Here is a 15,903-nt window from a genome sequence, read left to right on the forward strand (position 1 = left end):
CGTCACACATGTGGATTTGGTCCTGTTTAACGGCCGGGTGCTGTTTCTGACGCAAATCGTATATAGAGGGATGTAATCACTATTGCGTGTTTCTGCGGTGATTTGTAGTATGATATGTTGTCTTGAGTATGAAGAGGAGAGTATTGCGACAAACGCAAACACCCAGTCCCCAAGCCCGAGCTATTAAAATACCCTACCCGGCCGGGAATCGAACCCGGGACACTCTGAACCTAAGGGCAGTACGCTGACCATTCAACCACGGAGTCGGACTATTATTGTTATCATTTTAATGCATGGGAAAACTCAACTGGATGCTAGGCGGCACTTATAACCACGTCCTTTAATAGATGAATAGCCATAAAAGTTTGAATTCGAGAATATATCAATCATAACGGTGAAAATGAATGAGACTTACAGTGAATGATCGGAAGTGACCTTTCCTGTAAGTTTTGTTAAGTACAGGTTTCAGACAAAACAGATATGTTCGGGGATACTTGAAAATTTGTGAAAAATAATGCAATAGTGAAAATCTGTAATTTTCCTTACACGGTAAATTCGCACAAAACGTAAAATGTCGGAAATTATATTGTAAACAACTTTCCTTATCCACAGGTTTTCGATGCGGCGAATATTAACGAAGAAATCTGATATTTACTGTCTTGGCCTCTATAAAATTACTAACCCATTTTGTTATTATTGTTACCATTATAATGCATGAAACAACTCTACTCGGTGTTGGGAGCGTCTTATAACGTGCTGAAAACAAGCAATTGCCTAATTTCATTTTAAAAACCTTTCCTGATTTGTTTCTGCAACCATAAGCATAACAGCCTGGCGTAATTTTCTTCAAAACTCAGACCTCAGAAATACGCAAATTCACACACATTGCTTAACTAATAATACTAAATAATCTTCCGTGTTTAATAAGAACATATTTTCGGTGCATTAAGGTTAAAAATAGGTAGCCTGTACTTCGCTGGAATTGCATAATGAATGATCTTACCCTATGCTGAATAGATACGTTTAAATCAGCTGACGGGACATTTGGCTAAAACATGGCGGAGCCAATCAGAAGAAGCACTCGTTGGCCACACTTCACATATAGAGTCACTGTAGGATTTTTGCCTCCCCCATTGTGTCTTGATATGGTTACATTTATGCCCTACTCAATTCAGAGCCAAACCCCCACACAAGTTTTTTATATATTCTTAATTTCTGTTAAATAATATGATAATATGTATAGTCCTTTCGACTATGTCTTTCCTATGTTTATTTTTTTTTTTATTTTTTTATTTTTAATGTTCACTAATGCACGGGCTTGTAATTTTGATTCTGAAGGAAAAATGGGTTTTCTAAACGTGTTCGTCATGGAGTTTATATATTTTGTTTTGTGATTGAAGTTGATTGAAGAATTGAAGAACAGTGGTGGATGAAAATGACTTCATGCGAGATTCAAATTGGAAATCCTAGTGTTCTTAGCAAAATTGAAAGGTATTTACTTGGCTGCTCAGAAAGTTAAAATTTGATACCAGTGATGAAATAGTAGTATTCTGTTTATTGTACTGTATGTATTTAAGCAAGCCGGCTGTTTTGTTTTTCGCTTGTGGTGTATTTTTGTAGTATTGATTTTGTCATCGCGGGTTTTATTTTGTACGTACCCTCCCCTCTACTAGTTCCCATTATGTCAGTCTCGTTTATACATGTTTATTCATTACAGTGGGTACATAGTGCTGTTCTGTTAGTGTACAGAGCTGTCAGACTTTAACTGTGTATGTGCAATATGAAGATCTTAAAATATATTTAAGGGACATGCCCTTGATATTCACATTATTTTCATACCGGTGTTAGGTTCAAATTAATCAGTTTGTTGTATTATATGCCGCTTTTGCTGATAGAGATATAGAAACCTACGTTAAACTGAAATGACATTATTTTAATATTGTTTTTATTTCATCCTTTCCGGTTTTCAAGAAAGTAATTAGTTACAGCTCGACTTCAGATTGGAATTGCGGGTCCTTAGTGTTGGAATACTTGGAAAATACCCAATGACTTCCAGTCGAATAAAATGGCTTATAAATTTGGATTGTTTTAGTTGGACGTAAAATCACCAAGATGAATATTTACTTCCATTGTAGTTAACCAGTATAAGGTACATGTTAGGATGCTCTCGTTAGATTTCTTTACATTGCATAGACACAATAGCTTACATATGTTTTTTTTTAATAGGCAATGTGTTGAAGAAAATTCGTTATCTTTAAAATGCTGTGAAATGAGATGCGGAAAAGTTCCGAACTAAGCCTGGAAGGGAGTAGAAATGGTTATCTGAAAAGTATTGAAGCTTGCATTCGGGAGATAGTGGGTTCGAACCTCAGTCGGCAGCCCTGAAGATGGTTTTCCGTGGTTTCTCATTTAGACACCAGACAAATGCTGGGGCTGTACCTTACTTAAGGCCACAGTCTCTTCCTTCCCACTCCAAGCCCTTTCCCGTTCCACCGTCGCCATATGACTTGTCTGTGTTGGTGTGATGTAAAGGTAATGAAACATATTATACAACAAACTGATTAATTTGAACCTAACACCGGTATGAAAATAATGTGAATATCAAGGGCATGTCCCTTAAATATATTTTAAGATCTTCACATTGCACACAGCCTACACAGTTAAAGTCTGACAGCTCCGTACACTAAAAGAATAGCACTACAAAAAAAATCCACATGGTTTTGTGAAAATTGTCACCACTGAATAGTTTTTATCAAACTTTGACATCTATGTGTATTAAAAGCAGGGTGAAATACGGGTGCATAGATCAAGGCAGGAGATTTATGGGAACATAGAACCAATTTCAAGTGTATTACCGTACAGAAAAGAAGGTTGAACTTCGTAGGACATTTGATGAGGATGGATGACAACAGGTTAACAAAGGAGATATGAGTGCAACATGTTTAATGGGAAATAACTGGATGAAGGAAGTTCGGGAGGATTGGAAGGCATAAGAGTTAAATATCCACTAACGACTCTGCAGGATAGATCTGTTTACAAGAAGCTCGTCGAAAGTCACAAATGGACAGATACCAAAGATCAAGATTCAAATCACAGAAGCGGAGGGAAATTGGAGGAGTGAAAGAATGAAGAGGTATTGGGAAGAACGAAGACGTGCTGAAGAAGTCACTCGAGATCCTAAGGGTCGAAACAAATAAATACTCAATCACTCACTCACTCCGTAGACTTCCGAGGGACGTGAAGTTCCCGTACCGATCTCACATTCCTCTTCCATCCTTTTCAGTCTTGAACCTGCTCTTCCCAGTTATCAATTTGTAGAGTCCGGCATACCTTGTTGATCTCCTTCTTCCAGGGGCTTCGGGGTCTTCCTGAAGGTCTTTTATTATTAAGAGATTCCTTGTATAGATCTACTGGTGCTCTGTTATCCTGCATTCTCAGTACATGTCCAGCCTAGCACAGTTAGATTCTATCACACCCATTATAGTGTGTTGAGAGGGGTGTAAATCTCATAATTAGATCTTTTCTGCCACCTTGGAGAGATAGGATCGAACCATGGGTCAAATATTTTTCTATAAATTTTGTTCTCAATGACTTGCAACTGCTGCTGCTCTTTCTTGTTTATTCTCCATGTCTCGGAACCATACAGATGTACTGGTTGCATGATTGTATTGTAGATAATCATTTTTGCATTCCTTATTAAAAACTTGCAGCCTGACATATGACTCGTAGAGTGAAATGCCTTATTTGCATTCTTAATTCTAGCTTGTTCCTGTTGCCTTCAGTTTTGCTCATAAATAAATACAATATTTTTTTATATCATCAGAACCAAGATTTTGTTCTTTAGTAGTTATGTATGATTGCCTTTTAGTTGTTAATACTGGTACGTTTGTTGTTTAACGAGTGGATGTATCTTGAAATTGTCTCAGAGGGCTGACTAACCCAATATATTGTTCATTGTTTTAGTATTCTCATTTAACGGTTTAGGAATGCTGTATAGTCTTAGGATAATAGAATGAAATATCTCTGAAATAAGATGTCACATTTGTAATGGTGGGTGTCAAAAGAGGAACTGGAAGGCGTCAATCGAGATAACTGACATGACAATCATTGAACTGAAAAAAACTGCCTAGAATAGAGCTGAATGAAGATGTGTGATCCATAGGATGACTGAGAGCCATACTCGTCTGGAAAGACCCCAAATAATGTATGGTTCCAGCATATGGGACCCTCACCAGGATTACTTTATTCAAGAACTGGAAAAAATCCAAAGAAAAGCAGCTCGATTTGTTCTGGGTGATTTCCGACAAAAGAGTAGCTTCACAATTAAGTATTTATTTTCCACCTAGTCGATACAATGATTGCTTAAGGCAATTTTTAATGGTCAAAAGTGGTACATGTTTCGTATATTATCAACATCTTCAGCCACATAACACTGTTTAGATGAAAAATGTATAAAATTGACAAAGTAATGCTTTAGAGGAAGTGTCCTTAAAATTAACATAAGATTGACAAGATTAAAACAAACAAATAACTCAAGAGAAAATATATAAATTATTTCTACAATAGAAAGCAGTCGTCAAGGAAACACTTGTACAATATTCCATAGAGAAATTGTCCTAATAAACATTCTTTTCTTAATAATTCATGAAAAAAGATCAATTTATAAATTAAAAATTATACAATTTATAAGTAATTATCGAAATGAAGAAATCCTGATATCACAGTGCGGCTCTTATTATTAATGTAGATGAAGATATAACTAATTCCTAGTTGTCAAATCTTATTAAGCCTGCTTTCCTTTGGAATAGTAACTCCTGTCATTCTTTCACAGTTTTGCGCCGGGTGTAATATTGATGATGCGTTCTTCCTTGCTCTTGCACCTGAGGAGGTGGAGGAGCGGGGGATATAGGTGTGTCAAGAACTTCCTTGCTGTCACCTATAGCTTCAACTGAGGAGGAATAAGTTGTAGGGCTATCTGTAGGAGGAGAAATTCCAATTCTTTTTTCGTGATCCTTCTCAAGCATTTTCAAATATACTTGGGGGAAAGGAGACGAGCTGCTCGATTAAGTGGTATGTTCTGAACTGTCAGTGGAGAGATGGTGTGGGAGGACATCAGTAGACGAATAAGTTTGAGTGGTGTCTTTAAAAGTAGGAAAGATCACAATATGAAGATAACGTTGGAATTCAAGAGGACAAATTGGGGCAAATATTCGTTTATAGGAAGGGGAGTTAGGGATTGGAATAACTTACTAAGGGAGATGTTCAATAATTTTCCATTTTCTTTGTGATCATTTAAGAAAAGGCTAGGAAAACCACAGATAGGGAATCTGCCACCTGGGCGACTGCCCTAAATGCAGATCAGTAGTGATTGATTGATTAGGGCAGTCCTATGTATATTTTGTAATTTCTGTAGTCAGTTGTTGGAATATCTTCCTGTTACTTTTTACAAATCATTGTTTTGTTAACCCCTATTGTTGGGGTTCACATGCAAAGGATAGACCCACGTCCCTTGCCTATCGTAAGAGGACCCCTTGCGGGTGGGGGACGCACATGTAGAATACACCCGCGGGATCACCTGCCTGTCGTAAGAGGCGACTAAAAGGGGCGACCTAGGCGTGGACATGAATTGCGGTTGGATTATCATTTATGTTGGACATCCTGTCGATGGGAGGGGCTGAATACATTCACTGGTTATCCCTGCCTGTCGTAGAAGGCGACCAAAAGGGTCATGTGGCCATGGTCCCCTCTTTATTTTTTGTTTTTTGATTGTTAGTTGTAGACCTATTCAAAATTTTTGATGTGTGTGCTGCACGGAAATGGGCCTCCTACGTGTGCGACTACACTCGAAAGCCCTTGTCAGTAACCACCCAGGAAGTGGCGGGTGGGAGTGTCATGTACCCTTGCAGTAGTATCCGCTGACAACACAGGTCTCCGCACAGCCGAATGCCAGAAGGACATATTGTTATTAATTGTTTTTATTTATTTTTTCTCTATATTTAGTGCTCTGTACACCCTATGGGGTACATGCTATTGCGGGTGACTGGAGGAAGGGAGTCTTCGTGCTCATTGCCTCAGTCATCCTGTATTAGGCATCGTCCAACATCGGACCCTGGGCAGTACCGGCTATGACCAGGTGGGTATTGCCTTGGCAGCTTGGTTCGGCTACAGAGACCCCTGATCGGAGTGGGTGGCATTTGGGAAGGATGATTTCGGGCATGGCGTCAAAACCACTTTCGCCTGCCTCCTCAGGTAGTTCACTACCCAGGTCTTTAACTTTTGATTCCCTGAGGGTGGTTGCGGTGGAGGGGGGGGGAGGCAACCCCTTGGGAACAAGCGCAGCGAATTAGTCTGGATTCCAGCTTACCTAGGTTCCTGGTTGCTACCTGAACCGATGGGCAAGATTTCAAGCTGGTCAAATCTATTCTTTTTAGTCGACACATCGAAGGTGTATACGGTGAACTTGAGGATCTTAAAAAAATGCGCAATTGTGGTTTGCTTCTGAATACGAGCACAAAACCTTGAATCTGGTTCGTGGAGTTATTTTCCACCGTGATCTCGTTCTGAACATTGACGATGAATTGATGGAAAACATGAAGCACCGTGGCGTGACACACGTCCGGCGCATTACGCGCAAAGTCAACAGTGAAGACGTTGCCACGGGTGCGTTCATAGTCTCCTTCAAATTATCAGTGTTGCCAGAGAAAGTCAAGGTAACAAACTATCGTTGCGATTTGAGGCCGTACATCCCGCCTTCTATGCTCTGCTATCAATGCCAGAGATTTGGACACATAGTATCTCGTTCGAATCAGTCTGTATGTGGTACAAGCGGAAGAGTAGCTCACGGCGCGGAGGAGTGCACAACTCCATATAAGTGCACTAACTGCTCTGGTCTTCATTCTCCTCAAGATTGGAATTGTCTGACCTATCTTAGTGAGAAGAAGATCCAGGAGATCAAGACCTTGGATGGTCTTTACTATCAGGAAGTGCGCCGTAAGTTTAATTTTCAGAATGCACCGGCCAAGAAACTAAACTTCTGCATGATAGCACAGTCACTCCCAGGTTCGTCCTTTTCCACTGAAACACCTTCCCAGAAGTTCTCTGCGCTCAAGGCGGCAGTTGCTTCGATCACCAATAAGCCTGTGCCGGTTAAGAAACCTACGCTGGCACAGCAGGCGAAAGACGTCTCCTTCCTTCACGAAGTCGGCGAAAGCCACGCCTAATCTGGTGGACTGTATATAGGATAATATTTTTTGTTTATTTCCACCTATTCAATACATTACAAGATGTTGGCATTTACTTTAAAACATTATTCAGATGAGACATGTTTCGCCTCCTACTGTGAGGCATCCTCAGTCATTATCAAAAACCTTATTATTTTACCAGGCATCTGGTTAAAGATATTCAAAAATGTGTTTGATGATTATAAGAGAGGTAAGATTTAAGTTTGTTATAAACATGTTCATGAAGTAACTAAATATCTAATATATTGATAAAAACATATGTAGTTCTTTGTTGAATAGGACTTGTTGATTGTACTATAGTAAAAGAAGGTGGCTTGAAGCCGTAGTCATTAATAGATGTCTAATACATAGTGGAAGGCATAAAATATCAGTTCTATGAGAATATACATTACATTCAATTGATACTAAAAACTAGTGGATTCATAGGTAGTACATATAAAATGTTCAATGAAATAACTAAAGATCTAATAAAATGATAAACACATATGTGGTTCTTTGTTGATTAGGACGTCGTATGATTGTACGGCTTAAAGCCGTAGTCATTAATAGATGTCTAATACATAGTGGAAGGCATATGAAATCAGTTCAATGAGAATATATAATACAATCAATTGATACATAAAAACTGGTAGATTCATAAGCAGTACATTTAAAAATGAAGGCGTCATGTGACTATAAATGACAGTTGATGGCTTAAAGCCGTAGTCAAAGTTAGAGGTATAGGTCAAATAACTCCCTCCCGTTTACGAATCACAAGCCTACAACTCCGCCCCCTCCTACCCGTCCCCCTCTGGCCAGACGACATACGTACAACACAAGGAGTAAAAACCGTTAGTGACCATTAGTATCCTAATAGCGCCTCACACAGCTTGTCAAACGGGCCTACAACGCCATAGGTAAGCACCAACATTTTCTCACTAACAACACTTAAACAAAACCTTCCCATGTTTTCTTTCATTCTCGTCAAAATTAACTACAGTTTTTTCTTCATTTCAGAACCAATCTATAACAACAATAATTCAACAGCCTCGTCAAACTTCCATAATACTCTTCAATAGTATAAATTATTAAAATCAACGTTTTATAAAATATATTGTCATCGAAGAAGAACACAACAGCTCTCCAACCTTCACGTCAAAAAAAACCATACCAACGTTGAGAATTTCCACCCATCATCATCTCTGCAACTTTCTTGATGACTTAATACAAATTAGGCCAACTATAAACATCTGGTGAACTTCTTGTCAACGCAATCTTGCCGAATAAATCTAAAATAACCTACGAACTGTTGACCAATATATATCACGGACAAATGCATGCCAACGTCAAGTAACTTTTGTCAAGCAATTGGAATGTTTTTCCTTCATATTTTTTATACTAAGCTTTATAATTTTGACTTATATCTTTTTATCATATATTAGCAGTTATTTGACCTATACCTCTAACTTTGACTACGGCTTTAAGCCATCAACTGTCATTTATAGTCACATGACGCCTTCATTTTTAAATGTACTGCTTATGAATCTACCAGTTTTTATGTATCAATTGATTGTATTATATATTCTCATTGAACTGATTTCATATGCCTTCCACTATGTATTAGACATCTATTAATGACTACGGCTTTAAGCCGTACAATCATACGACGTCCTAATCAACAAAGAACCATATATGTGTTTATCATTTTATTAGATCTTTAGTTATTTCATTGAACATTTTATATGTACTACCTATGAATCCACTAGTTTTTAGTATCAATTGAATGTAATGTATATTCTCATAGAACTGATATTTTATGCCTTCCACTATGTATTAGACATCTATTAATGACTACGGCTTCAAGCCACCTTCTTTTACTATAGTACAATCAAACAAGTCCTATTCAACAAAGAACTACATATGTTTTTATCAATATATTAGATATTTAGTTACTTCATGAACATGTTTATAACAAACTTAAATCTTACCTCTCTTATAATCATCAAACACATTTTTGAATATCTTTAACCAGATGCCTGGTAAAATAATAAGGTTTTTGATAATGACTGAGGATGCCTCACAGTAGGAGGCGAAACATGTCTCATCTGAATAATGTTTTAAAGTAAATGCCAACATCTTGTAATGTATTGAATAGGTGGAAATAAACAAAAAATATTATCCTATATACAGTTTATGAAACTTTCAATACGGACGAAAAATGATTTTCATCACTTGTAATAATCTGGTGGAGGCGGCATCGTCGACCAGGGCTGGGAAATTACGTTGCAGTTCATCTAAACAAGAATCGACGGCGGGGAAGAAGAGCACCCGTACAAGGCGTTCTTCAATTTTTCCTACAAATGGGGTCTCGCACCCTCCACCCGGAGGGTCTGAGTATGCACCAGCGGGTTTTACTCCTGGAAAACCTGCGGCTCACCTCGTCGAAGAAATTCAAGGCATGCATCACCTCGTCTGGTGATGTGGTGAATCACATGGCGCATTTATCTCAATCTTCGGATGGGGATGTGAGTGTAGGTTAGGTAGCATTACACTGCTTCTAACCTAAACCTGAGAAGTCCACACCCACACTATGGCACTGTTACAGTGGAATTGTAACAGTTATAATAGGCATCTTGCTGAGCTGCGCCAGCTCATTAGCGAGTATTCGGCGAGTATAGTCTATTCAGGAAACAAATTTCAGATCAGGTCATCATACGGTCTTGAGAAAATTTCGACTATACTTGACAGAACGACATTATGCTCACTGGGCTTCCGTTGGCGTTGGCATTTTTGTCTGTTCTGATACCTACAGCGAAGAGATTCCCCTAAGAACCCTGCTGGAGGCTGTAGTAGTTCGCGTTCCGCTGCCTGTCATAGCAACAGTGTGTAATGTTCATTTTCCACCAGGCCAGCCTCTTAGCATACATGATGTCACTGATCTTATAGATCAGTTTCCCCCTCCCTTCCTCTTATTGGGCGATTTTAACGCCCATCACCCCATATGGGGCTCTGGAGCGCCTTGCCCCAGGGGAAGGGAGTTAGAAACATTAGTAACAGAGCTGGATTTATGTCCTTTGACCACAGCTGAACCAACTCATTTCAGTGTAAGTTACGGCACATACACTCTCATAGACTTAAGTCTATGCACCCGAACATTGGTTCCGCTGTTTCGGTGGAATACACACGACGATCTCTGTGACAGTGACCATTTTCCCATTATTCTTACTTTGTTGAAACAAAAATCCGTCGTGGCTCCTCCTTCATGGATTCTTAAACATGCTGATTGGCCAAAGTTCACATCCCTAGCTGTCTTTAATGACGATTCCAAGCGGACCGTAGACGGCGAAATAACATAACACAAGTTATCCTTGCTGCTGCTGCTGAGGAGTCCATTCCCTCCTTCTCAGGGACTCCTTGCCGAAAATTCGTTCCTTGGTGGAACGAAGAAATTGCCTCAGCTATCAATGAACACCGTCGCGCTCATAAACGTTATCGTAGGCAGCCTACTGTGGCCAACTTGGTAACATTTAAAAAACTCCGCGCTAAGGCTCGAGTTCTTATTCGCCAAAGTAAGAAAGCTTTGTGGGAGAGATATGTGTCGTCTATGACGTCACATACTCCATCATCTCAAGTGTGGAGTAAACTTCGACATATTTCGGGTATCCAAGGATCGTCTTCTGAACCGGGAATTTCCATTGCAGGCAGTATCGTCACTGAACCACTCTCGATTGCTAACCATCTTGCATGTCATTTTGCGGATGTGTCTGGCTCCGGTACTTACCATCGTGATTTCCTCACTCTAAAGCGGGAGGCAGAACGTCATCACCTTAGTTTTCCACTCAAGCTTCGGAGGACTATAACATGCCCTTTACGGAGTGGGAACTCCGCAGCGCCTTGGCGCTTTGCAAGGACACGTCCATTGTCCATAACCAGATGTTGAAACACCTTAGTGAGGATAGTCTATTCTATCTCCTTCGAGTGTTCAACTGAATCTGGTGAGTTTTCATCTCAGTGGCGAGAGGGCATAGTTATTTCTATCCTCAAGGCTGACAAAAATCCTAAGTATGCAGGAAGTTATAGACCTATTTGTCTCACTAACTGTTTGTGTAACCTGTTAGAGAGGATGATAAATCGGCGACTTGGGTGGTGTCTGGAGAAACGCAGACTTTTGTCCGAGTACCAGTGTGGTTTTTGAGGCGCTCGCTCGACCACTGACCACCTGGTACGTCTGGAGAGTTCTATCCAGGATGCATTTCTCCGCAAACAGCATTTGGTGGCTGTTTTCTTCGACTAGAAAAGGCCCATGACACCACATGGCGATATGGTATCCTTTGTCCTGCATCAGTGGAGATTCTGAGGTAACTTGCCGGTATTTATTGTGAATTTGTTGTCCCTCCGTCTATTCCGTGTCCAATTCGGGAGGGCATATTCGCAATACCACGTTCAAGAAAATGGAATCCCACAGGGTTCGGTTCTTAGTGTCACTGTTTGCGATTGCTATAAACGGTATTCCTGCTGCTGCTGGTTCAGCAGTAATACCGTCGCTATATGAAGACGATTTCGCTCTGCATTATTGCTCGCTTAATATGGAACATTGTCTTTTCTAGAACCTTATAAGGAGGTATTTAGTCTTTGTTTTTCAACTATCCAAATGTTTTATGATATAACGCAATTGTAAATAACAAGCTTATTTTAGAAGTGTTTGTACATACATATATTATAAATATTCTAAAGTAACTAGTTAAATGTCCTTGTTACTTCATCCTAGGCTGATGATGGCAAATAAAATTGCCAAAACCGGTATAAAAAATGACAACAAAAATGTGACGTTTTAATTATTTCACATTTTTTATAGTATTGAACAGGTGGAAAACCCTACCCTTATCTTTGATTGTAAATCTCGTTTTAATACGGACCAATAATTAAATTTTTGGCGTTTAAATAATATGGCATTCACAGAGCGGCAATTACAGCAAGCTATTAGGAGAGTGGAATGGTGGACTTCAGAACCTGGCTTTGGTTTTCAAACGAGAAGACCACTGTTGTCCACTTTTGCCAGAGGCGAACTCTTCATGCGGATCCTGAGCTTTTCTTAGGGAATGTTCCTCATCCTGTAGTTGACACCGATTTCTTGGGCTCCTTTTCGGTAGCATATTATCGTGGGAGCCACATGTACGGCAGTTGAAATTACAATGCACCAAGAAGTTGAATATCACGAAGGATCTTAGCAGCACTAATTGGGGTGCAGACCGCATGGTGCTCCTACGATTTTATAGGGCACATATATTATCCAGGTTAAACAACGGCAATGCAGCATATGGATCAGCAAGGCGAAGCGTCCTTGCGCACCCGAATAGCATCCACCTCAGGGGGGTTAGGTTGGTGACAGGAGCTTTTCGTACAAGCCCCAGTGCTAGCCTGCTCGCTGAGTCTGGTGTGCCGCCTTTACGCCTGAGGTGCCAGCAAATGCTTCTGTTCTATGCTGCAAATTTGCGACAGATGCAACTTCACCTAGGCTATTCTTGTGTATTTCACAATGGAAACTGTCCCCTGTACGATGCTCATCCTCGAACAACGCAGCCGGTTGGAATACGCTTGGATAGCAGTTACAGAATGTTTGATGTCCCTTCGGTTCCCTGTCTTGTCAGACAACCAAGTGGGGTACCTCCGTGGACAAGACGACGACCTGAAATGATCCTGGATCTGCATACTGGCCCGAAGGAAACCACGGACCCTTCCATTTATCGGAGGCTCTTTCTGTCTGTTGTTGGTCTGTATCCAGGTTCAGTCATCGTTTACACAGATGGTTCAAGGACAGAAACGAACGTGGGCTGTGCGTTCGTTGTCGACAATGATAGGTTTGTTTTTGTTTTCGCGGAAACCTGTAGTGTGTACACAGCAGAGCTCTATGCTTGCTATCTTTGAAGCTCTGCATTACGCACTGTCCGATGAGCGCCGACACTCTCTGCTGTGTCCTGGCTCCTTGAGCTCGCTACAGTCTATTGATACCTGTTTCCCTTGGCACCGTCTGGTGCAGCGGATCCAGGAGTTGCTAGCCGGGTGTTCGGATGCCGGCAGTAGAATCACGTTCATGTGGCTCCCAGGCCACATGGGTATAGAGGGAAACGAGTTAGCATCAGGCTGCCAAGGAGGCATTTACACTGCCCCCGTTGCCTTAGAAGGTTCCAGTAGGTGATTTTCGCACTCAGCTGAGACATCTGGTTATGTCCCATTGGGAGATGGAGTAGCAGGCCATTCCACTTCCAAATAAGCTGAGAGCGATAAAAGGAACAACGAAGGTATGGAGGACTTCCCTTCGGGCTTCTCAGAGGGAAACAGTGGTATTATGTCATCTTCGGATCAGCCACGGTATACTAACGCACTCCTGTTTACTGAAGGGAGAACCCCCTCCTGAGTGTACTTGCAGCGATCATCTTATCGGGGTACACATCCTTATGGAATATGTAGACCTGGTTGATCTGCGCCGTAGGCTTAACCTCCCTAGTACAATCTCCCTCATCCTGTGAGATGACAAGCAGTCAGCAGACCTCATCATCCGTTTTTTGAGGGACAGTGGTCTTTTATATCGTGTGTAATGATGTCCTTTGTCCTAGTGTATTTGTGTTAAACTGCACTTTTATCCAATTTACTTTATTTTAGTTCGTGTTTGTGTATTTTAATGTGTTATTTTAACTTTTAACTTGAATATAGGGCCTATATATGTATCTGTACTTCCAGGCAATGCCTTATTCCTTTGTCACATGTATTTTCTATTATTTTATTAGAAAATAAGGCTTTGCGAATTAGATCCACTGTTTGTTTTAATCTCATACTCATTTTTCACCGCCATTTTTTTAAAAACTCCAGTCAGTGGATATATTTTAAAATTTTAATTATGTTATCATACAGTGTCGTCCATCTCGTTCCATTATTGGCTGATGACCTTAGATGTTAGGCCCCTTTAAACAACAAGCATTATCATCATCATATTGTAAGAGGAGACTAAAAGGGGAACCCAAGGGATGATACAATTAGAACCATGAGACTACTTGTGATAGTACCATTACGTGAGGAGCACCATGTGTCATCGTTGCTTGCAATTAACACCACCATGTGATGAACGCCATGGATCTACGTTGCTTGTGAGTGGTGCTCTTATGTGAGGAACACCATGGGTTTGTGTTGCCTGTGAGTGGTGCCACTGTGTGTGACATACCATGGGACTGCATTACCTGTGATTAGTACCACTATAGGAGAAACACCGTGGTTTTGCTTTACCAGTGATTAGTACTATTATGGGGGTCCGGTGACATGGATTCTGGACCCCTTTTTATAACAAGTATCATGTCAGAAAAGAAGGCATTGTGAATTGGATCCACTGATTGCTTTGGATTCATGGTCATTTATTCATCATTCATTTTATATTTTAATCAGCGGATACATTTTGAAGTTTGAATTATCATTTCTTTTCGTTGCACTTTGTACCATTAGTGGCCGATGACGCAGCGCTTAGGGCCCTTTAAAGAACAAACAACATCTGTTTTATTGTCTCAAGTTTGCACTATTGATCGAGTTGCAAATCTGTGCACGTTCGTTACGAATATTGTTAACAGAATTTCAACTCAGATATGTGTTTGTAATGTCAACGAAGCCTGTGCTGTTCCACACACCCTTTTTGTTTGAAAATAGAAGGCAAGACAAACAGTAGAGTTCTGATTTGTTTGACAACCACATAACCAGCCTTTTTATCCGTACTGATCTGTATTAAAGTGTCAAACACATAGCTTTTTTTAATTTTTGATCATGTTAATCAGGCATTGGTCTGCCACCGGAAATTGTATTGCTCTTCTCTTGAATATCTCTTGAACTCGTACACGCACACGACCCCCTCCATCTCCTCACCTGTGCTGACAATTGCTGTGCTTGGTGACTCAGAGCATGGAATGAGCACAGTCAGTGCATTCCCTACTCAACCGGCAGAATCGCAGTAGTGCCTTTAATTTATATGTGTGTTTTTTCGGCACGTACATTTGGTGCAGTTTTCACAAAAACCCAAATGAAATGAAATTATACTACTCATTGTACAAATATTTCACTTCAGTTGAAGACACAAGCACAGTTAAACCCTTATCTCACAATTTTTAGCACATATAAATACTCCCGAACCGCATGAACTAGTCAGTTGTGTTCCGCTTGGCCGAAGATTCACAAACCCAACCAAAGAATTACGAATTGGGCAGAGTGGAAGATTATTGCTCCCGGAACCCTGGTGTGGCTTGACAAATCACTTGCGACTTGCCAGATGAACAGCTTTGATAGCACATCTTGCATAGCTCTTGGAAAGAGATGTATATATGTTAGCAACTCTCAACTGCCCATGCGTCATTGTCACATTAAAATAATGTTAATTATATGTTATATAAAATGCTACAAACTTCAAAATAAATATTAGCTGCAGTAATATGCTTAAATATATTGTTTTCCTGTCATCCTTTTTAAGTTCATTCCCTTCATTCCATGGAATATCCGCCCCTGGTTTTAAAAGTATGCACTTTAAAAATAGTGCCATTTGTTCGGGGCATCGACCTATGAAGATCTTTTGCCCCTACTTGCACCATATGTGAGGAACCTGCGTGTATTATGTAAATTGCGGAAGTGTAAAGTGTTGAATGCGAGGAAAGGA

General features: G+C 40.3%; 1 protein-coding gene across 2 annotated transcripts in view; it reads left to right on the plus strand.

The window, feature by feature from the left end:
* Positions 1-1,401: 1,401 nt before the first annotated feature.
* Positions 1,402-15,903, plus strand: part of LOC136877390 (zinc finger protein ubi-d4) — a 570,041-nt gene continuing 555,539 nt past the window's right edge. For both annotated transcript variants that reach the window (XM_067151392.2, XM_067151393.2), the window contains exon 1: positions 1,402-1,491. In XM_067151392.2, the coding sequence (XP_067007493.2) occupies positions 1,430-1,491 (62 nt within the window). In that variant the 5' untranslated portion in view covers positions 1,402-1,429. The remainder of the gene's footprint in view (positions 1,492-15,903) is intronic.

The sequence above is a fragment of the Anabrus simplex genome, chromosome 7, assembly GCF_040414725.1.
Source record: "Anabrus simplex isolate iqAnaSimp1 chromosome 7, ASM4041472v1, whole genome shotgun sequence".
NCBI lineage: Eukaryota > Metazoa > Arthropoda > Insecta > Orthoptera > Tettigoniidae > Anabrus > Anabrus simplex.